The sequence below is a fragment of the Hylobates moloch genome, unplaced genomic scaffold, assembly GCF_009828535.3.
Source record: "Hylobates moloch isolate HMO894 unplaced genomic scaffold, HMol_V3 SCAFFOLD_18, whole genome shotgun sequence".
In the NCBI taxonomy this organism is placed as follows: domain Eukaryota; kingdom Metazoa; phylum Chordata; class Mammalia; order Primates; family Hylobatidae; genus Hylobates; species Hylobates moloch.
The window spans coordinates 36765513-36785203 of record NW_026652293.1 but is presented as its reverse complement, the minus strand read 5'-3'; the positions used below and the strand labels follow the sequence as shown (position 1 = coordinate 36785203).

Genomic DNA, 19691 nt, shown 5'->3' with positions numbered 1-19691 from the left:
GACACTTGTCAGCAAATTGTGACTCACTCACATGCTTTCTTAAAATTCAGAGCTCATGTTGGTTTGTAGGGTGTTAAAGTTAAATGCCACCGGACTAAGGAATTCATAATTTGAGTTCTTTGGCAAACTTGAAGTATCCAAGCGGCTGTGAGTGTGTGTGTGTGTGTGTGTGTGTGTGCCCACACGTGCACACGCACATACACATACTTAAAGCTGAAAGAGGATAGGGAAGGAAAAATGGAAGGAAAGACTTGTTAATTGTTGAGAAAAGGGGAACATTTTTTAGCCTAGGGAGAAAGGATATCTTCCTATTTTTGCTAGCTGGTTGAGTACCCAACCAAAATAAAATAATGATCTGTATAATTTAGTGCTTAGGCTAGTGGATACACAATGCTTATTTATGCTTTCTGTGTACAATCCACTGTGTTAAGGAATCATGACATGGGCCAGTTGTCAAGGAAGTTACAATAAGGTTAGGACCTAGAAATTCTGAAGACTGGAAGGAAATAAAGTAAAATGTAAACAATATTGGTTTTTATGGAGTAGTCAGATACAGATTTTTTCCCTTCTTTATATATTTTCAAATGTTTTATAATGGACATATTACTTTGATTGTAGCATAGACAGTCTTTGCCGTAGAACTTTAGAAAACGGAGAAATTGCCATTGGTAGGAGGTTGTTAAGAATGAGGTGTGGGGCTGGGAGCGGTGGTTCACACCTGTAATCCCAGCACTTTGGGAGGCTGAAGTAGACAGACTGCTTGAGCCCAGAAGTTCGAGACCAACCTGGACAACATGGCGACACCCTGTCTCCACCAAACAAAACAAAACAAAACCAACAAAAAAAAACAAAAATTAGCTAGGTGTGCTGGTACGCTCCTGTATTTCCAGCTACTCAGGAGGCTGAGGTGAGAGGATCACTGGAGCCTGGGAGGTCAAGTCTGCAGTGAGACGTGATCGTGCCACTGCACTCCATCCACCTGGGTAATAAGAAAACAAAAACAGAATGAGGTGGGAGTTGAGTCAGTAAATATGTAAACAGGTATTTTTGTTCCCCCCATACCTCCAACTATCATAGAACAACTATCATTAATAGAATGTTATTATATTCTTAAAAGATTAACTATAGTAAAATAGAATAATAGTAGATAACTATCATAATGGTGTGTGAAGTACATTTATAATATTTTTAGCATACTCTATATGAATTCATCTTCTTGTTTATGAGATAAATGAGTTATGTAAAGCACTTAGTGCCTGACAGATAGTAAGCACTATATAAGCATTAGCTATTATCATTATTTATAGCAACATTAAAACAAAATAAGGAAGTTTATTGAGCTGGGTCATGTGTACCTGGGTGTACAGTTTGATTTGCACAAGGTCATCTATTGTGTCACTGATGCATTTTTTTTTAAATTCCCAACATAAGCCTCTTCCTTTGCCATGGTTTTCAGTAACTAAGCATTTCCTTTTGTTATATAAACTGGAACAGCCCTGGTTTCTCGCAAGTCACTGTGCCATTCAAGACATAGTTTTTATAGTGAGCATCAAACATGAGCCTCTGAATTTATTTTCTCCTCAGAAAGCTCTTGAGGTGGTGTAGAGTCTAGTTGTAACTTTGGATGTATGTGCTTTTGTGAGTTTGACAACTCTGAAAAATGTTTTGTCTTTCTCTCTTATATATTCAATTTCAAGATTTGTGGGGGAAGAAAGGAAAAATATATATTTTAGATATATATTATTTACAAGCAAGCCCTGTTACTATTTTGATCAACTTCTAGGTGTTACATAAGTTTTCTCTATTAAACTCTATTAAAGATGATAATAGGGGATTACATATAAATTTAGGAGTAAGACAGGCTTTGTATTCAGACTTGACCATGTACTTGTTAATATTCAGCTTTATCAAATTAATCTCTCAGAACCTCAGTTCCCTCATCCGTAAAATGAGGACATAGTTATAAAGGTCATGTTTTTTTGTAAATATTAAATGAGACAATGTGTTGCAAAGCACTTGAGTGCATTCCAGGCCCTTGGGATACATGGCAACATTACGATACATAGTACATCCACACACACAACCACACACACACACACACACACACACACACATATATAATTAGAATAATATTTATATATTTAAATGCTGCTTTACACATATTAACAATAAATTTTTTATATAAACATGTTTTAATAGCTGCACAATGTTTTTGATTGGATGAAGAGTCTTTTAATTGGTTTCCTACTGTTGGATACTTAGGTTACTTTCTATTTTTCTTTTTAGTGGTAACCTTTTCCATACTCTTGGCAAACTATTTTCTTGAACCACCTGTATCCAAAATGAACAAATTCTGAGATTAAAAATTGACCAAAGGCCAGGCATGGTGGCTCATGCCTGTTATCACAGCACTTTGGGAGGCCAAGGTGGGAAGATTGCTTCAGGCTAGAAGTTTAGAAGTCTATCTCTAAAAAAAAAAAATATATATATATATATATATATTTTTTTTTTTTAATTACCAGCAGTGGTGATGACGTGAGGTGAGAGGATCACTTGAGCCCAGGAATTCAAAGCTGCAGTGAGCTAGGATCATGCCACTGCACTCCAGCCTGGGTAGCACAGTAAGACTGTCTCTAAAATAATAATAATAATTTTAAAAGTGATCAAGATCTATAGTAACAGATTTTTGACCTCAGAATGCAGAATAATTAGCCTCATTAGAGAATGCCATTTTTATTGGGCCTTCCATTTGTTTAATAGTATGAGGTTAAATAGTCTGGTAAAAATCAGATGATGTCTAATCTGGACAGGAGGGTTCCCTTTAAACCTTGTAAAAGATTATTCATGGAGTATACTTAGGGAAGAATACAGTCATACACATTTTATTTCTTAAAATACTTAAATTAGGTTTTCATTAATTACCTTTTCAGTGCTTTTTTTTTTTTTTTTTTTTTTTTTTTTTTTTTTTTTTGGTAGAAACAGGGCTTCACCACGTCGGCCATGTCATCCACCCGCCTCGGCCTCCCAAAGTGCTAGGATTACAGGCGTGAGTCACCACACCCAGCCCCATGATTTTTTTAAAAATATTTGTTTAAATGACAGCATTTTATCTTTTAGTGGTTAGTGTTGGTCAACTTCTTGCGATAACAGTAGTGATCTATATTTTCCTCCCCTTTAACCACAATGCCTGGAATCATAGGAACAGATCCAGAGCTGAATGAAGCCATTACTGAACTGTCAGCCATATGTGCTTGCCGCAGAGACCCATAAATAGCAAGAGAATAAGCTTTTGAATAAAAACTCTGTCCACATTTTCTTAGCAAATATCAGGGAGGGAGACCCACAGAATCTCATTAGGCTTGCAAAGGTATTTATTTCTTTGCTGTGGTATTCTGCCATAGCATTCATTTCAATATCTAGTTAAAATTTGGCAGAGTTGTTGGTAGCGTGAAGGTTGGGCCAACTGGACTGACCATCTTATTAAACACACATGTAATTGTCCTTGTTCCAGCAAAGTGGAATTATCTTGCCATCTGTCAAGCAGGCTCAATTAATTTGGGAGATTTGGGAAGGGAGGAGATGATGGTTTGGGAGGGTGGGTCAGTGGATGCAGAGAGGGAAGGACTAAGGTGCAGCCAGTACAAGGTGGGGAAAGCAGGCTACCCATGCGCACGTGCACACACACACACACACACACACACCCCCCCCAAGATGTTTGTCTTTTTTTTTTTCTTCCCCTTGGAGTAGAGGTAGGGGGAACTGTATTCAACTGTTATTATGTGACTCTAATTTTTAACTTCATTTGTGTTGAACCTGCTCTTTGGGGGAGGGAGGGGGAGGCAGTGCTTAGGGAATAAAAGAAAGGAATATGTAAAGAGATTTGATTTAATAATATAACATACCTTTAGAACATCTAGGTTGGATGAAACTCAGTAAAGATACCCCTTTTCTTGCTGAAAATTCAGATTTGTACAGTACTGTTAGATGGGAAGCTGGAGAACTAAGCAATATTGTATATACTTAAAGTGTGAGGGAGCAATTAAGATGTAGCCTCGGGGAAGGCTCAGGAGACCTTAATCTGTGAATTGCTAGGTGACTCTTCAGTTAGCATAGCCCCAGTTTTATCTGGATTATGGATTGGGGTTTAGATTTTTCTTTGATTTTTTATAATAGCCCATTTACTAGAGTCTTACCCTTCTTTTTTAAGAATGCATAAATAGTTTTAAAAATATACAAAACATTTGTGAATTTACAAAAACATTTGAGTAGAGTATATTTTAGAGAGACTACCTAGAATGTATTTTTAAAGTAAATTTATTGAAGCATAGCATAAAGAAGAATGCACAGTCTTTTAAGTGTACATCTTGATGAATTCTCACAAAAGTGAACACATCCAGTAACCAGCAACCACATCAAGAAACAAAATGTCAGCATCCCGGAAGCTCCTTTTATGCCCTATTCTATTCATTCTCCCACAAAGAATAACCACTATCCTGACTTTTAACAGACTAGATTAGTTTTGCCTGGTTTTGAACTTTATGTAAATGGAATTATACACTTTGTATGCTAGTGTCTGGCATCTTTCACTCAGTATCACGTTTGTGAGATTCATCATGTTGATGCATGTTGCAGTCGTTTTTCATTCTCATCACTGAATATTCTGTTATGTGAATTCACCACGGTTTAATTTTCTATTGCTGATAGGCATTTGAGTATTCTAGGTAGGTGCTACTACGAGTAGTTTTGCTGTGTGAACATTGTTGTATACTGTACTTGTCTTTTGATGAACACACAACCATGTGTCTGCAAGGTGTATACCAAGGATTGGAATTGCTGAGTCATAAATATCCATATAATTAACTTGAGAAGATACCGCCAGTTTTCCAAGGTGCATGCATTAATGAGAGAAAGGTCAGTTTTGTCTCTAAATCAGAGTGCTCAGTTACCATGCACATAAGAATAAGATATTTTGTTCTTGTTTTCTTTTAATTACAGAAATAAATGTAACAGAAGATTCTGTGAAATGTTTCTATTTAAAATAACATTTTAAAACTCCTCACCTATTTTAATCTGTTCATTATATAATAAAACATATTTTTAGTTTTAGTATTTGATGAAGAATTTTAAAAACAAGAAAGAGTAATGGGCAGGGCTGGGCAGTATCTTTGGCTTCATTTCCAGGGATTTGCAAAGTGAGAAGAGTTAACTTCTGACTCCCTTGGGGTTGTGTTCACATTAAGAGTTCGGATTTCTGGGATTCCTTTAGCCCTCCGGGGAGTTGGGATAAAGGAAAGTGACAACTTGGAATAAGAAGCAGAATGCTCACCCTGCCTACCCTAACCTTGTTACTGTGAGTAAATCATCCAAGAGGACTGAAGGATCAGACCTGTCATGATGGCTCTTCATTTTCTTTTCTTTTTTCTTTTGTGTTTACTGGGTTTTTTTGTTTTTTGTTTTTTGGTGTTTTTTTTTGAGACATGGTCTGACTATGTTACCCAGGCTGGCGCAGCCTCTGCCTCCTGGGCTCAAGTGATCCTCCCACCTCTGCCTCCTCAGTAGCTGAACTACCCATGGGTGCCATCACACCCGGCTAATTTTTATATTTTTTCATATAGACGAGGTTTTGCCATGTTGGCCAGGCTGGTCTTGAACTCCTAAGCTTAAGTGATCCACCTGCCTCAGCCTCCCAAAATTCTGGGATTACAGGCATGAGCCACCACACCCAGTGGCTGATCATTTTCATGTTTTAGGAAAAATTTTCCTTTCCATTTCCATTTTCCAGGTCCTCTATTAACCAGGAAAATCTTTACCCTGAAGTCACAAAAATGTCGGCTAGGTGTATCATTTTGAATTCCTGGCTCTTGCATTAAAATCAAAAGCTCCCAAAAGCCCCGTACTCTATTTCTTTTATAATTTTACATAGCAATAGAAGTCATAAAAAATAAAAACCTTTGTCTGGGATTCTTTAATTACCCTGGGCAATATATCTTGCTTAAAATAAAATGGATAGAAAAAAACCCCCAAATGCTCATTTTTTTCCTACATGCAGGTATTAGGATTCCTAGGCTACACAGAAGAAGAAGGTGATATGAATGAATTTGTTTAATAGCTTTGCTAAATACAATGCCTGTTTTTAACTCAAGGTCTAGATTTAGGCCTCAATGCTTCAACTTTTTACCTGGGATATATTTTCTACCTTTGGAAGTGTAGGTTTTTAGTCTATAAAATGTGGTTTCAGACCCCTGCCCTGCCTACCACATACAGGTGTTATGAAGATCAAATGCAATAATTTATGTGAAATTGTAAAGTATAAAAGTACTAAGCCTTTGAGAGCTGGGCTTAGCAGGCCCTACATTTTAAGAACGACGATTACTGTCCATTGACCTAGAGCATAGTGAAAATTCACCCTGTACTTTGAGATCTTGCGCACACACATAAGCCTGAACGTTTTTGTTGTTGTTTTGTTTGTTTTTTTGAGACAGAGTTTCACTCTTGTTGCCCAAGCTGGAGTGCGATGGTGCGATCTTGACTCACTGCAACCTCTGCCTCCCGGGTTCAAGCGATTCTCCTGCCTCAGCCTCCCGAGTAGCTGGGATTACAGGTGTGCACCACCATGCCTGGCTAATTTTTTATATTTTTAATAGAAACGGGGTTTCACCATGTTAGCCAGGCTTGTCTTGAACTCCTGACCTCAGGCGATCTGCCCACCTAGGCCTCCCAAAGTGCTAGGATTACAGGCATGAGCCACCGCGCCCAGCCTAAGCCTGAACTTTTAACCTTGCACCAAATGTGGCTGATCGGTTAAGTCATGAGTTACTTGTCTAGGTTCTACTGGCTTCCCATGGCATCTCACTAAAGTTCTTAAAGCTCCTCTCCATCCCACACCCCAACTACTTGAGGAAGGAGAAGGGGTAAAAAAATGTTTTGCTTTGGTGATAGCCCCACCTAACACATCCCCTTTCACTTCTGGGGTCGATACAGGGTTATACAAAATAGGTAGTCTATAGAATCACTACTGCTCACATTTAAAACATCTGTCTTGCTTTTAAAATTTTCTTTTGCCCACCCACATTTACTAGATATGAAGAATATAAAAATGCTTATGTCATAAAAAGACCTAGTAAGATAAAAGTATTAGTAATCACTCCTGTTAAGATAATAAATGAGTAAAATAGGGACCAAAACACAGCTTCTCGAACCCTTCCGGGCATATGTTCTTTATTACTACTGAGGAGTTCACCTTTGTTTTAACAAAAAGGAGAAGGGCAGTATCTGATTTAGCCCTCTGTGGGTGTTGGCTTGAGCAGGGTGGATCTGGAGTAGTTCATGCCTCCTTCATCAGTCAACTCTGGTGGAAGCATTTGCCAAGATAGAACAGATACTGTATCAATTGGAATATCACTACCAGAAAGGAAATAAGAAATTGACCATGTTTATCAAGATCTGGAATCACTACATGAATTATGTTACTTTTAATAAAAATGTACTGTTGGCACTATTTAACAGCTTTTGGAAATCAAATTGTATGAGAATAGAGAATATATTCTGGGGGGGCATGGGTGGTAATGACATTGACCAGGTCTCTAAGAGCATTATAATGTAGTGAACTAAGGTGTCCCCCAAAGATCTGGGAGAGGTCTGTAGGTTCTTAATCCTTCTTCCAAAATGAGTATTTCAGGATTTAGAATCCTAATGCCCCCTGAATGTAAAACACCTGTAGTGGTACCTAGAGCAGAGCCCCATAATCAAATACATTGGTTGAGATCTGCATCAAAATGTATAAATAGCACACTAAGTGATTTAACAAGGACTATACATACACATCAGTTCAAGTTAGGATTTACTGCCAAATAAGTTCAGGCTATTTCGTATTTTGCTAACAAATGCGTTATGTAAAACTTTTGATTTTCAGAGCCTTTTGAATTTTGAAATTACACATAGGGATTGTTGATCTCCATTATGTTCAGGTGTTAACTCATGACCGCAGCATCTTTTAATGTATGTAAAGCAATCAGGTAGCAAATTCTTATAAGACAATAGAGTTAGGAGTGCCAGATCTGAAGTCACATTGCCTGGGTTCAGATTCCAGCCTTGCCAAGTGATTTGGGGGTATGTTATTTAATCTCCCAGACTCTTAGTTTTTCATCTTTAAAGCTATAGTAATTTTGAAATGAACATTAAATAAAATATACACATGAGGCACAATATCTGGATTGCCCTAGGCACTTGGTAAATATGCTTCCGTTTCTTCATCTATGTAGAGATAATAATAGTGCCTATCACAAAGGTGTTTTATGAGAGTTAAATAAATAAATGTAATGTGCTTAGAATAGTGTCCACTCCATGGTAAGTATTCAGTAGATATTAGCCAATGATAATATCAATATTAACATTACTAGAAACCTGTAATGAACTTTCCTACCAGCAGAGTCATTTTCAGAAAAGAAAATGACAATAAACATCTGTTGAATGAATGAGTGGCACATTGGAGAATGATGGGAGGCACCATGATTTGTAATTATAATTTTCCAGACTGTAATTTCATCCTAGTCCTTCTCAAGTTTGTTTGCTTCCCTCCACCCTGCACTCCACCCCCTGACCAAAACCTCCCTCTAAGCCACAGCAGCTTGATCTTCCTTCATTTGGTCTGTTTAGATGTACATTGCATGATGAACTTGGCTTCATTTGTCTTCTGTACCACAACCATGCAGGTGTGTTAGGTCGTCTGGGAAGCTGTCCCAGATGCTGACAAACCCTTGGCAGCAGGATGGAAAGGAAGAAGGAAATTTTGGCTGACAGCTCCAGGTCTGACTCCTTACTCGTCTGGAGAGTTCAGTGGTATCTTTAAAGCTTGAAGATAAACGATAAGGCTGCTGTTCTTTTTTTTTTTTTTTTTTTTTTTGCTCCTCTAACAGATACATAACTTAGATTCTCATTTTTTAGTTTGTTATATGTTAATCTCTTGTGATTACTCAGTAACGGTACAGTTTGGTAAAGTCGTAAGTCTGCAGAGACATTTTAAATAGAGGCAATGTATGGAGGAGTAGGTACCAGCTAGGCAGGGACCAGTGGAAGAATGTGTGTGCTTGTGTGCTGTAGTTTGGCCTAATGTCTTGGCACAGCTGACATATTTCCTGGCATGTAAGAACTGGATCTTCTCTTAAGTCCACACATATTTGGCAAGCCCTATTATGTTACTCTCCCGATGGGGTGCTTGAGTAACAAAGGTGATAGATAATATTGGGTAGGTACTGACTGAACAGGGACATGAGAGAATATGGAAAGAATCCCTTTTAAAGATCTTTATTGCATTACATGTTAGTGTCTGTAAACAATTACAGCATTCAGGGAGGGCAGGATTTAAAGGAGAAACACAACTTTGTCAGATTATACCAGTCGGATAAAATGGCGTGGACTCCGGAAATCTATAATTAGATGTATTTTTGAAAATGAAAATATAGTGTAACACCTGGTTTATTTCACTACAGAGGTGCCTGGGTATTGCTTACATAAATGTGATTGACTTTGGCTGATACTTGGGTTTCTCTCTGTAAAATTACTGCATTTTAATTAAAATTTTTTTTCTGCTAGATTCTATTTGTTGCAAACAAATTATTCACATACACACTCATATAGAAAATGACTTATTTAGGAAATCTCATGTTCATTTTCTTTTCATTGCAGCGGATATTCAACTCCTTTGTTTACACTGAGAAAATCTCAAATGGAGAAAGTGAAGTACAGCAGGTAAGAGGCTATGAGTACTTGACACCCCCTGTCTTTGTCTTGCTTTTAGATGTGGCTTCGTCACTCTTTCCAAGCAATCTCCACTTGAGGTTTCCTGTTCTTTCTCTCTGTATAATTTCACGTGCATCTCATGCATAATGGTGACAACCTTACACTTTGGATTCTTAGAGGCGGTTAAAAACTTATGTGCATGGTTTTCTGCTATCCACGCTATAATTTGGAACTATTTAATTCCTTTTTGTTTTAAAAATTCTTAAACGACTCACACCTAAAAACATTGAAAATTATTTTATCTGATGTGGAAAATAAGTGTCTAGGCTTTGGAATCAGACAGACCCCACGTCAAATTCTGGTTTTCCTCCTTATTTTGTGGCCCCAGTAAGCAATTTAGCCTTTTTGAGCTGCAGTTTCTCAATCTTAAATAAAAGGAACATAATACTGCCTTATGGGGTTGTGAGAATTAAACGATGACAAATTGACCAAGAATGAAATAAAATTGTAATTCTCACATAGAAGCAGCTCATTGGATGTTGGCTTCTTTTGTTCTTTTCTTTTTCTTTCCTCCTTTTTTTTTTTTTTTTTTTTACTTTGCTTCTCCCCTCCCATCTTCTTTCAGTTCTCTGTGGAGTCAAGAAGTTTTGAGGTCAGATTCTATTTACTTTATTTATAGCTGGCTTCAGATGGACTGCTTCCTAAAACATAGTGTTGGTGAACCTGGTCGTAAATAATTGATCTGTGCTTGAAAAGAAGGGTGGTAAATAGGAGTTGGTTTTAATTTCAGCGAATCCACCAACTTCATTACAGTATGTGACCATCAACACCATCAACTAGTAATTTGAAGCTAGGTTTGAAACTCAAGTAAAAAACAGAACCAAGCTAAAAACCAAAGTGTAGCAGACTGCTTCCACAGAATAGAAAGATAACTATGGTAAACTGCATACGATTTTAAACTCCCTGAGATTCCGCCATCATTATGTTCATGGAGAACAGCTTGACATTTGCAAATGTCCTTATAGTAAAGTTGTTTGTAGGATACTTATTTACTTATAATAAATTACTGTGGTTTAATCTTGAAGTGCAGCATTTCCTGTTTATAGACATCGACTTTTTAAAGACGGGGTTTCTGCAGGTTAAATATAAAGGATATAAATAGTCGTGTATATGTATATTCTTTCTCTTAGCTTTGGATATTTTTAAAAGCTGATGGCCTGAGTATTTATTTATTGTGGTAAATAGGATGTAGTTTGTTGTGCTAAGTCTTATCTTCATAATTCCTGTCTTACTTTTATTTCAGCAAACCAGAAAGTTCTTTATGGTTGTGAAATTTAAGAGATTTTTTATGGGTGAAGATTTCTGAACAAAGCATGTTCAAGGAAACTTTCTGGGAGACCAGAGGCCATTTGATAACATTTTAAAGAAACTGATCCAGGGATATCAGTTTTGCCAGTTTCCTTCAAGTAACAGATACAAGTTCTTACTTAGGCTGTTTTCAAATGTGAAAGTTTTTCCCCCCACCCCCCTTGCACTGATGTCATTTTTTATTTATCTAGCTAGGAACAAGTTTAGAAGCCTTTAATAATAATTTTAGAAATTATAGCTGCTGACTGAGCATTTATGGAACATCAGTGCTAGGCAACTTCCATATATATCACATTGATTTTTACCAAATAACCTTGAAGGAAAGATATCTTATTACAGATGAGGAAATTGGGGTGCCAAGAGGTAAAATAAGTTATTTGTAGTTGATGGATATTAAGCAGTACAGCTAGCTTTTGAAATAAATATGGCAGAAAGTTTTATTATTTGTATTTTTATTTTGTTTTATTTTTTTGAGACATGGTCTTGCTCTGTCACCCATGCTGGAGTGCAGTGGTGTGATCATAGCTCACTGCATCCTTAATCTTCCAGGCTTGATCAAGTGATCCTCCCATCTCAGCCTCTCAAGTAACTCGGACTACAGGCACATGCCAACATGCCCGGCTGATTTTTTGTTGTTGTTGTTTTTAGTAAAGATGAGGTCTTGCCATGTTGCCCAGGCTGGTCTCAAACTCCTCAGCTCAAACAATCCTCCTGCCATGGCTTTCCAAAGTGCTGGGATTACAGGCATGGGCCACTGTGCCCAGCCTATTATCTGTATTTTTAATTTAACATAGTTTATTTTTAAAATACATGTTTTCATCAGATATAGGAGTCGCTGCTAAACTGTCTTTATCTGAATAATTCGAGTGCAAGGGAATTATCGTACAGTCTATTCTGTGTGTCCTCTTACTGATTGTCAAAAAGTTCTTTTTTATATTGGACCAGAAGGGTACTGACTTTTAAATTCCTCCAGTCTCTCCAGTCCATCCTCTGGAAGAACCCTTAACAAATAGATCTATGTCTGTTGTTTATCCCAAAAATGAGGACAGTTGTGTCATTGTTATTATCATTTAGCCTAAATTTTAGTATAAATAGGTCTTAAATAATTTCTTCTTCTGTGACATGATTTCCAGATCCTTTCAGTACTGTAGTCATTATTACAACAACATAACAATAAAAGCTCATATTTAAGCATTTATTGAAAAATTTGCTATCACTTCATTATGATGGTTCTCCCATGGGTTGAATTGAACACGGGATTTCTCATTCTACAATGAGAACACAGACACTTCAGTACCTTCTTGACTTAAATAACTGCTTAGACATTCTAGACTCTGTGGTCCTGGACAGTACCCAGAATGAAATCTTTAGGGACATGTTTACCTTGTATGTTTCCTATTCTGTAAAATATCTGCCATCACAATCACTCACACTTCTATGTCCTTTGAACTTCAGAACAACTCCATGAGGTAGGTGGCAGTATTATTATTAGCAATGTTCAGAAAGGCCACGGATCCCAGCTAGTAGGTAATTAAGCTGGCTTTTAAAACAATTGTGAAATTTATCAAATATATGGAGACATGTGTAAAACATACGTATAAATAAATATATTAAAATGAACATCTTAACTTACTACCCAGCTAAAGAAATGAAGCATTACCAAACTTAGAAGGCCCTTGTATGACCTTCCAAAGAAAGTATCTTCCTCCCTCCCGCTCAGAGGTAGCCTTATCCTAATTTTTTGTTAGCAATTCCCTTGCATTTTTTTGTTTTGATTTGTTTTATATGTACTTATCCCCAAATTAATTTTATGTTTGGCTATTTTTGTTCTTTATATAAATTTTAAGCATATGTTGATATTCACATATCTTGCTAGTTTCACTCAGCTTCATATTCGTTAGAAGCACCCATGTTGACATCTGTAATTAAGGATCATTTATTTCCATTTCTGTGGTATCCCATTATATGCAATTTATGTATCCATTTTATAGCTGACATTGTTTGGGTTGTTTCTAATTTTGTTGTTGTTTTGTTTTTTAAAGACGGGTTCTCGCTCTGTTGCCCAGGCTGGAGTGCAGTGGCACAATCATTGCCCATTGCAGCCTCAAACTCCTGAGCTCAAGCAATCCACCTACCTCAGCCTCCCAAGTAGTTGGGACTACATGTACACCACTAAATCTGGCTAATTTTTAAAATTTTATTCTAATGTTTTGATTTTTGTTCATACCTCCGTACATAGTACAGAAGGAGTAATTCCTTTAATTGTAGGAATTTTATTATCCTTGGCCCCCTGCCAACTTAATGATGGTAGAACTGTGTGTTGTATGTGTGTCTCCACACACCACTGCCATAAATAGTGGGGCAGGAGACACTAGTCAGCTCAGGTGGAGAATCACTTCTCTAGAGTAGAAGTGCTGGGTGTCAGTGTTCAACATGACTGAATAATGCCAGACTGCTTCCACAGTGGCTGTCATGGGTCACTTGCTTATCTGCATCTCCTTTAATATCTGATATTATCTGATTTTTAATCCTTTGCCAAATGTGGGGTGTCTGAAATGATATCAGGTGAGTTTCATTTGCCTCGCTCTGATTACAAATGAAGTTGAAACACTTTTTTGCATGCTTATAGTAAATTTTTGTGTTTTTGTTTTGTCAAATATCTATGAATGCTCCTTGTCCAGTTTTTTAGTTGTTTATTTTAGAAGTTTAAAAATGCTGTATATGTTCTAGATCACTGCTGTCCAAAGAGAACTTTCTGAGATGATGATGTTCCATATGAGGGCAAGTAGAGTAGCTACCAACTACGTATGACTACTGAGTACCTGAAATGTGTCTAGAGCTACTGATAATTAAATTTTAAATAAAATAGCTACATGTGGCTGGTAGTTACCATATTAGATTGCTGTGCAGATTTATGATTCATAAATAAGTCCTTTTAGTTTTTGGCTTCCTTGTCTTTTCATCTCATTTTATCGTTTTTATGTTTTGTTTGGTTTTGAGATAGGATTTTGCTCTGTCACCCCAGTTTGAGTGCTTGGTGCAATCACGGCTTACTGCAGCCTCCACCTTTGGGGCTCAAGCATTCCCCCCGCTTCAGACTCCCGAATAGCTGGGACCACAGGCAGGCACCACCATGCCCAGCTAATTTTTGTATTTTTTGTGGAGACAGGGTTTCTCCACGTTGCCCAGACTGGTCTTGAACTCCTGAGCTCAAGCAATCCACCATCCTTGGCCTCCCCAAAGTACTGTGATTACAGGCATGAGCCACTGCAGCTGGCCTCATTTTATCTTTTAAAGAATTCACGTTTTAATTTTAACTCAGTTTTTTAAAAAATCGATCTTTAGACATAAAGATATTCTCCTATACTGCCTTCTAAAACTTCTGCCTCTCTCACTTAAGACTTTTTTTTTTTTTTTTTTTTTGAGATGGAGTCTTGCTCTGTCACCCAGGCTGGAGTGCAGTGGCACGATCTCAGCTCACTGCAACCTCCACCTCCTGGGTTCAAGGGATTCTTCTGCCCTTAGCTTCCCGAGTAGCTGGGACTACAGGAGTCCACCACCATGCCCGGGCAATTTTTGTAGTTTTAGTAGAGATGGGGTTTCGCCATGTTGACTTGGCTGGTCTCGAACTCCTGACCTCAGGTAATCTGTCCGCCTCAGTCTCCCAAAGTCCTAGGATTACAGGCATGAGCCACCCCGCCTGGCCTCATTTAAGTATTTTATCCACCTGGAATTGATTTTGGTGTTGGATGTGAAGTAGGTATCCAATTTCCTTTTCTTTAGTAGATATCCAATTTCCTTTTCTTCCCCCATATGTGTTTTTAAATATTCTATCTCTGTCGAACAATCTGTACTTTCTTCATTTGTTTTCAGTGTGTTTTCTGTCATTAGTTGAGTTTTTGTGTATGTATGAATTTGATTTGGTTCCATTAGTCTATTTATCTATCCTTGTGCCAGTACCACATTATCTTAGTGACTAGTTTTATAACAAGTTTTGAGATCTGGTTGGGTAATACCACTCCCTGCATTTAGATTCCTTGGTTTCCCATCTTGGTCAAACCCTGAGGCTTATCTCGTATCCCTGGTGCTCTGTGCTGTCATCAAAGTAGAAGGTCAAGGTCTCCAGATTATGCCCACATTCTCAGGAAGAAAGCAGGGTGTGACATGGGCTTACCTCCTAGATTTCCTGCTTTCACCTTGTTTGAGGACTCAGTCTTCCTAACAGCGATTCACCAGTTTCCCCGCTTCTTAATAGTTATAAGAACAATTGTAACGGCTTATAGGATTTGTTTGATAAACTAAAAATAGGTTAGTTACTCAAAGCAGATTATTGACCTGTGTGCTTTTAGCTCACAACCTTTAGGTGAAAGGGAACCGTTTCTTTATGCTTGGTTTTGTATATTTTGTATTATCTAGAATTCTGGCTTGCATTTTCTATCCATTATTTCTCCTTTGGGTTAATGCAAATTAGATGCCCATGGGTTCTTGCCCTCCCTCTTTACTAATCAAATCTTGTTGAGAGTTGGATCTTTCTTGTGCATACTATCAAACTTGGCAGGAAATCTAACATGTTGTTAATGTCTTCTGGTTAGGGGAGCAAAGGAATTAACACTAATAAAAAACATTTTGTGATTTTTTTACTCTTGGGTATACACTTTTACTTGCTTTTACTCATTATTTCTTTTAAACTAACCTTCAGAGAGTGTGGGTCTAAATTGTCTAACAATGTGTTTTAAATCCTTAATTAGTTCACTATATGTAGTTTTGCTGCCAAAGAAACTATGGCAACAGCCTTGGAAAAATTAAAATTCCACGCACACATTCTTGTGTGGAACACCTCTCATAGACTTCATTTTGGAATACTTTAAGAAATTGGCGAGGCGGACAGATCATGAGGTCAGGAGATCGAGACCATCCTGGCTAACATGGTGAAACCCCCATCTCTACTAAAAATACAAAAAATTAGCCGGGCGTGGTGGCGGGCGCCTGTAGTTCCAGCTACTTGGGAGGCTGAGGCAGGAGAATGGCATGAACCTGGGAGGCGGAGCTTGCAGTGAGCTGAGATTGCACCACTGCACTCCAGCCTGGGTGACAGAGCAAGACTCCATCTCAAAAAAAAAAAAAAAAAGAAAAAAAAAAGATATTAAGTTGTATGTTTGCTTAAGGGTATTATATAAAGTTGAACCTGAATCAAGAAAAATAAATTTTTGAGCAAGTGCCTCAGAAAGTAGCAAAATATGGTCTGTAAAACACAAAGAAGAAACAAAAGGAGAAGGAGCTTCTTGGGGGGCTTGATTGGATCATTAAATGGATCAGAGCCTCCTTGGACTTGTTTCAAGAGTTCACTCTTAACTTTTTCTCAAATGCTCTAGTAATTATTTATATTAATAATTTACTCATTGAAATTGCAAACATATTTTCATAGTGTTTCAGAAACTGTTGAATTGATGGCAGTGATGGTTTTAGATTTCAGAATTCCTTTGAAATGGGTCAGAGAGAACTGAGAGAACTCCTTATACAGGAGACGTACCTGACATCTGGTCAAGGGCATTCCTCTAGCAGCTCTCCCTACTCTTCTGTGGTTTTTGATCTCTTTTGGATCATATCCATCACCATGTAAACACATTTCACCTATATTAAACAAACAAAAGACCCTTTTCTTGACCCCACTTTCCTCTCCAAATGCTGTCTAATTTCTTTGTTTCTCTTTGAGTCACAACCCATCAAAAGAGGTGTCCACACTCATTAGATCCAGTTCTGCCATTTTCTTTTACTTTTTCTCTTTTTAAAAAATTATTATTATTATTATTATTATTTATTTTAACAGAGAGTCTCTCCCTGTCACCCAGCCTGGAGTGCAATGCGGCGATCTCGGCTCACTGCAACCTCAGCCTCCTGGGTTCAAGCAGTTCTCCTGCCTCAGCCTCCCGAGTAGCTGGGATTATAGGCACATGCCTCCACGCCCAGCTAATTTTTGTATTTTTAGAAGAGACAGGGTTTCACCATGTTGGCCAGGCTTGTCTCGAACTCCTGACCTTGTGATCCACCCACCTCGGCCTCCCGAAGTGCTGGGATTACAGGCATGAGCCACTGCACCAGGCCCTCTGCCATGTTCTCTTAAGCCTACTTCAGTCCTACCCGTCCCACAAATCTGCTCTCTTTAAGATCACCAAGGACCGCTACTTTGCTAATTCCTCGTTTGCTTAACTAACATTAGTGTTGAACAGTTGATCCTTTTCATCTTCCTTGATAAATCTTCCTAACTTGGGTCTTTGGAATAGCACGCTTGCCTCCTTGCCTTTCCAGGCACATTCCTTTGCACAAGGTGCTGTTCAGACAAAGATCCCCATGGGCCCTCACCTCCTTCAAGTCTGTTCTCCCATGTCACCTTCTCAATGAGGTGAGCACCATTTTCAAAGCTGCAGCCTGCCCTGCTTCCATGCTCCTGATTTTCCTTTTCCTTGTTCCATATTTCCTTTTTTCCCCTATCACTTATCACTTTTTGGATTTAGGTACTGACTTGATAAAACCAGTTTGGCTATGAAAATTCTGGAAGACAAGCTAGGCAATAACCATCCTGGACATTGGAACAGGCAAAGATTTCACGACAGAGAGACCAAGAGCAATTTCAACAAAAACAAAAACTGACAAATGGGATCTAATTGAAGGTAAGAGCCTCTGCACAGCAAAAGAAGCTATCAACAGAGTAAATAGGCAGCCTACAGAATGGGAGAAAATTTTTGCAAACTATACATGTGACAAAGGTGTAACATCTAGCATCTGTAAGGAACTTAAACAAATTTACAAGAGAAAAACAACCCCATTAAAAAGTGGGCAAAGAACGTGAACAGACACTTTTCAAAAGAAGACATACATCTTCCCAACAAGCATATGAAGAAAAGCTCAATGTCACTGATCATTAGAGAAATGCAAATCAAAACCACAATGAGATACCATCTCACACCAGTCAGAATGGCTATCATCAAAAAAGCCAAAAATTAAAAGATGCTGGCGAGGTTGCAGAAAAAAGGGAACACTAATACACTGTTGGTGGGAGTGTAAATTAGTTCAACCATTGTGGAAAGCAGTATGGTGATTCCTCGAAGACCTAAAAATGGAACTATCATTTGATCCAGCAATCCCATTATTGGGTATATACCCAGAGGAATATAAGCATTCTACCATAAAGACACGTGTGCGAATGTTCATTGCCACACTGTTCACGATAGCAAAGACTTGGAATCAACCTAAATGCCCATCAATGACAAACTGGATAAAGAAATTGTGGTATATATATATACACCATGGAATATTATGCAACGATAAAACAAGATCATGTCTTTTGCAGGAACATGGATGGAGCTGAAGGCTATTACCCTTAGCAAACTAATGCAGGAACAGCAAACCAAATACTGCATGTTCTCACTTATAAGTAAGTGGGAGCTAAATAATGAGAACTCATGAACACAAAGAAGGAAACAACAGACACTGGGGTTTACTTGACAGGGGAGGATAGGAGGAGGGAGAGGAGCAGAAAAGATGACTACTGGGTACTGAGCTTAATACCTGGGTGATAAAATAATATGTACAACAAACCCCCATGACGTGTTTCTCTATGAACAAAACTTCACATGTACACCCAAACCTAAAATTAAAAAAACAAAACAAACAAACAAACAAAAAAACAAGTTTGGAAGTATTCCTTCCTCCTTTACTTTCTGAAGGAAAGGTGTTATTTCTTCCTGCAGTGTTTGATAGAATTCAACAGAGCACCATCCGGACCTGATATTTTCTCTGCGAGCAGGTTTTTGAGCATCCAGTTTCTTTAATAGATATAGATAGGGTTTCTTATTTTGTTTTTGCTGCTGTCCTTTTGTTTTTGTTTCCTTGTTTTTTAGATCTTCTGTATCATATTGTGTCAATTTTGGTAAGTTGATATTTTAAAAAAGAAATTTGCTATTTTCATCTAAGCTGTCAAATTTGTTGGCATAAAGGTGTTTGTAATATTCTGTATCTTTTTAATATCTATCAGCAAGAAGAAGAGCAATAGAGCCAAGTCAATAAAACCAAATGCTGGCTAGTTCTTTGAAAAGATCAATAAAATGGATCAACTTCTAGCTAGACAGACAAAATCAGAGATAGAATGAATGGTAAAATATTAGTGATGACTTATTTTTTCAAAAAATGAATTTGGCTTCCTTAATTTTCTCTTGTTTTCTATTTCACAAATTTATGTTCTTTATTATTTCCTTCCTTGTACTTTAGGTTTTGTTCTTTTTCTAGTGTTTTAGGTTGGAACATTAGATCTCTGATTTTTTATACCTTTTTTTCAAATAGATGCATTTAAAGCTATAAACGTTTCTCTTAGTACACTTTATATACCTCAAAGTTTGACATGATTCATTTCTATCATCAGTTTTAAATATTTTCTGATTTCTCTTGTGATTTTTAAATTTTGACCCATGGATTTTTAAGTATTTTGTTCAATTTTCAAAACATTTTGATCTTTAGATATCTTATTATTATTGATTTCTAATTTAATTCCATTATGGTCAGAGAACATACTCTGTTTGATTTCAATCCTT

General features: G+C 37.6%; 1 protein-coding gene across 2 annotated transcripts in view; it reads left to right on the top strand.

The window, feature by feature from the left end:
* CACHD1 (cache domain containing 1) overlaps positions 1 to 19691 on the top strand; it is a 228342-nt gene that overhangs the window by 70782 nt on the left and 137869 nt on the right. For both annotated transcript variants that reach the window (XM_032136882.2, XM_032136883.2), the window contains exon 2: positions 9685 to 9747. In XM_032136882.2, the coding sequence (XP_031992773.1) occupies positions 9685 to 9747 (63 nt within the window). The remainder of the gene's footprint in view (positions 1 to 9684; positions 9748 to 19691) is intronic.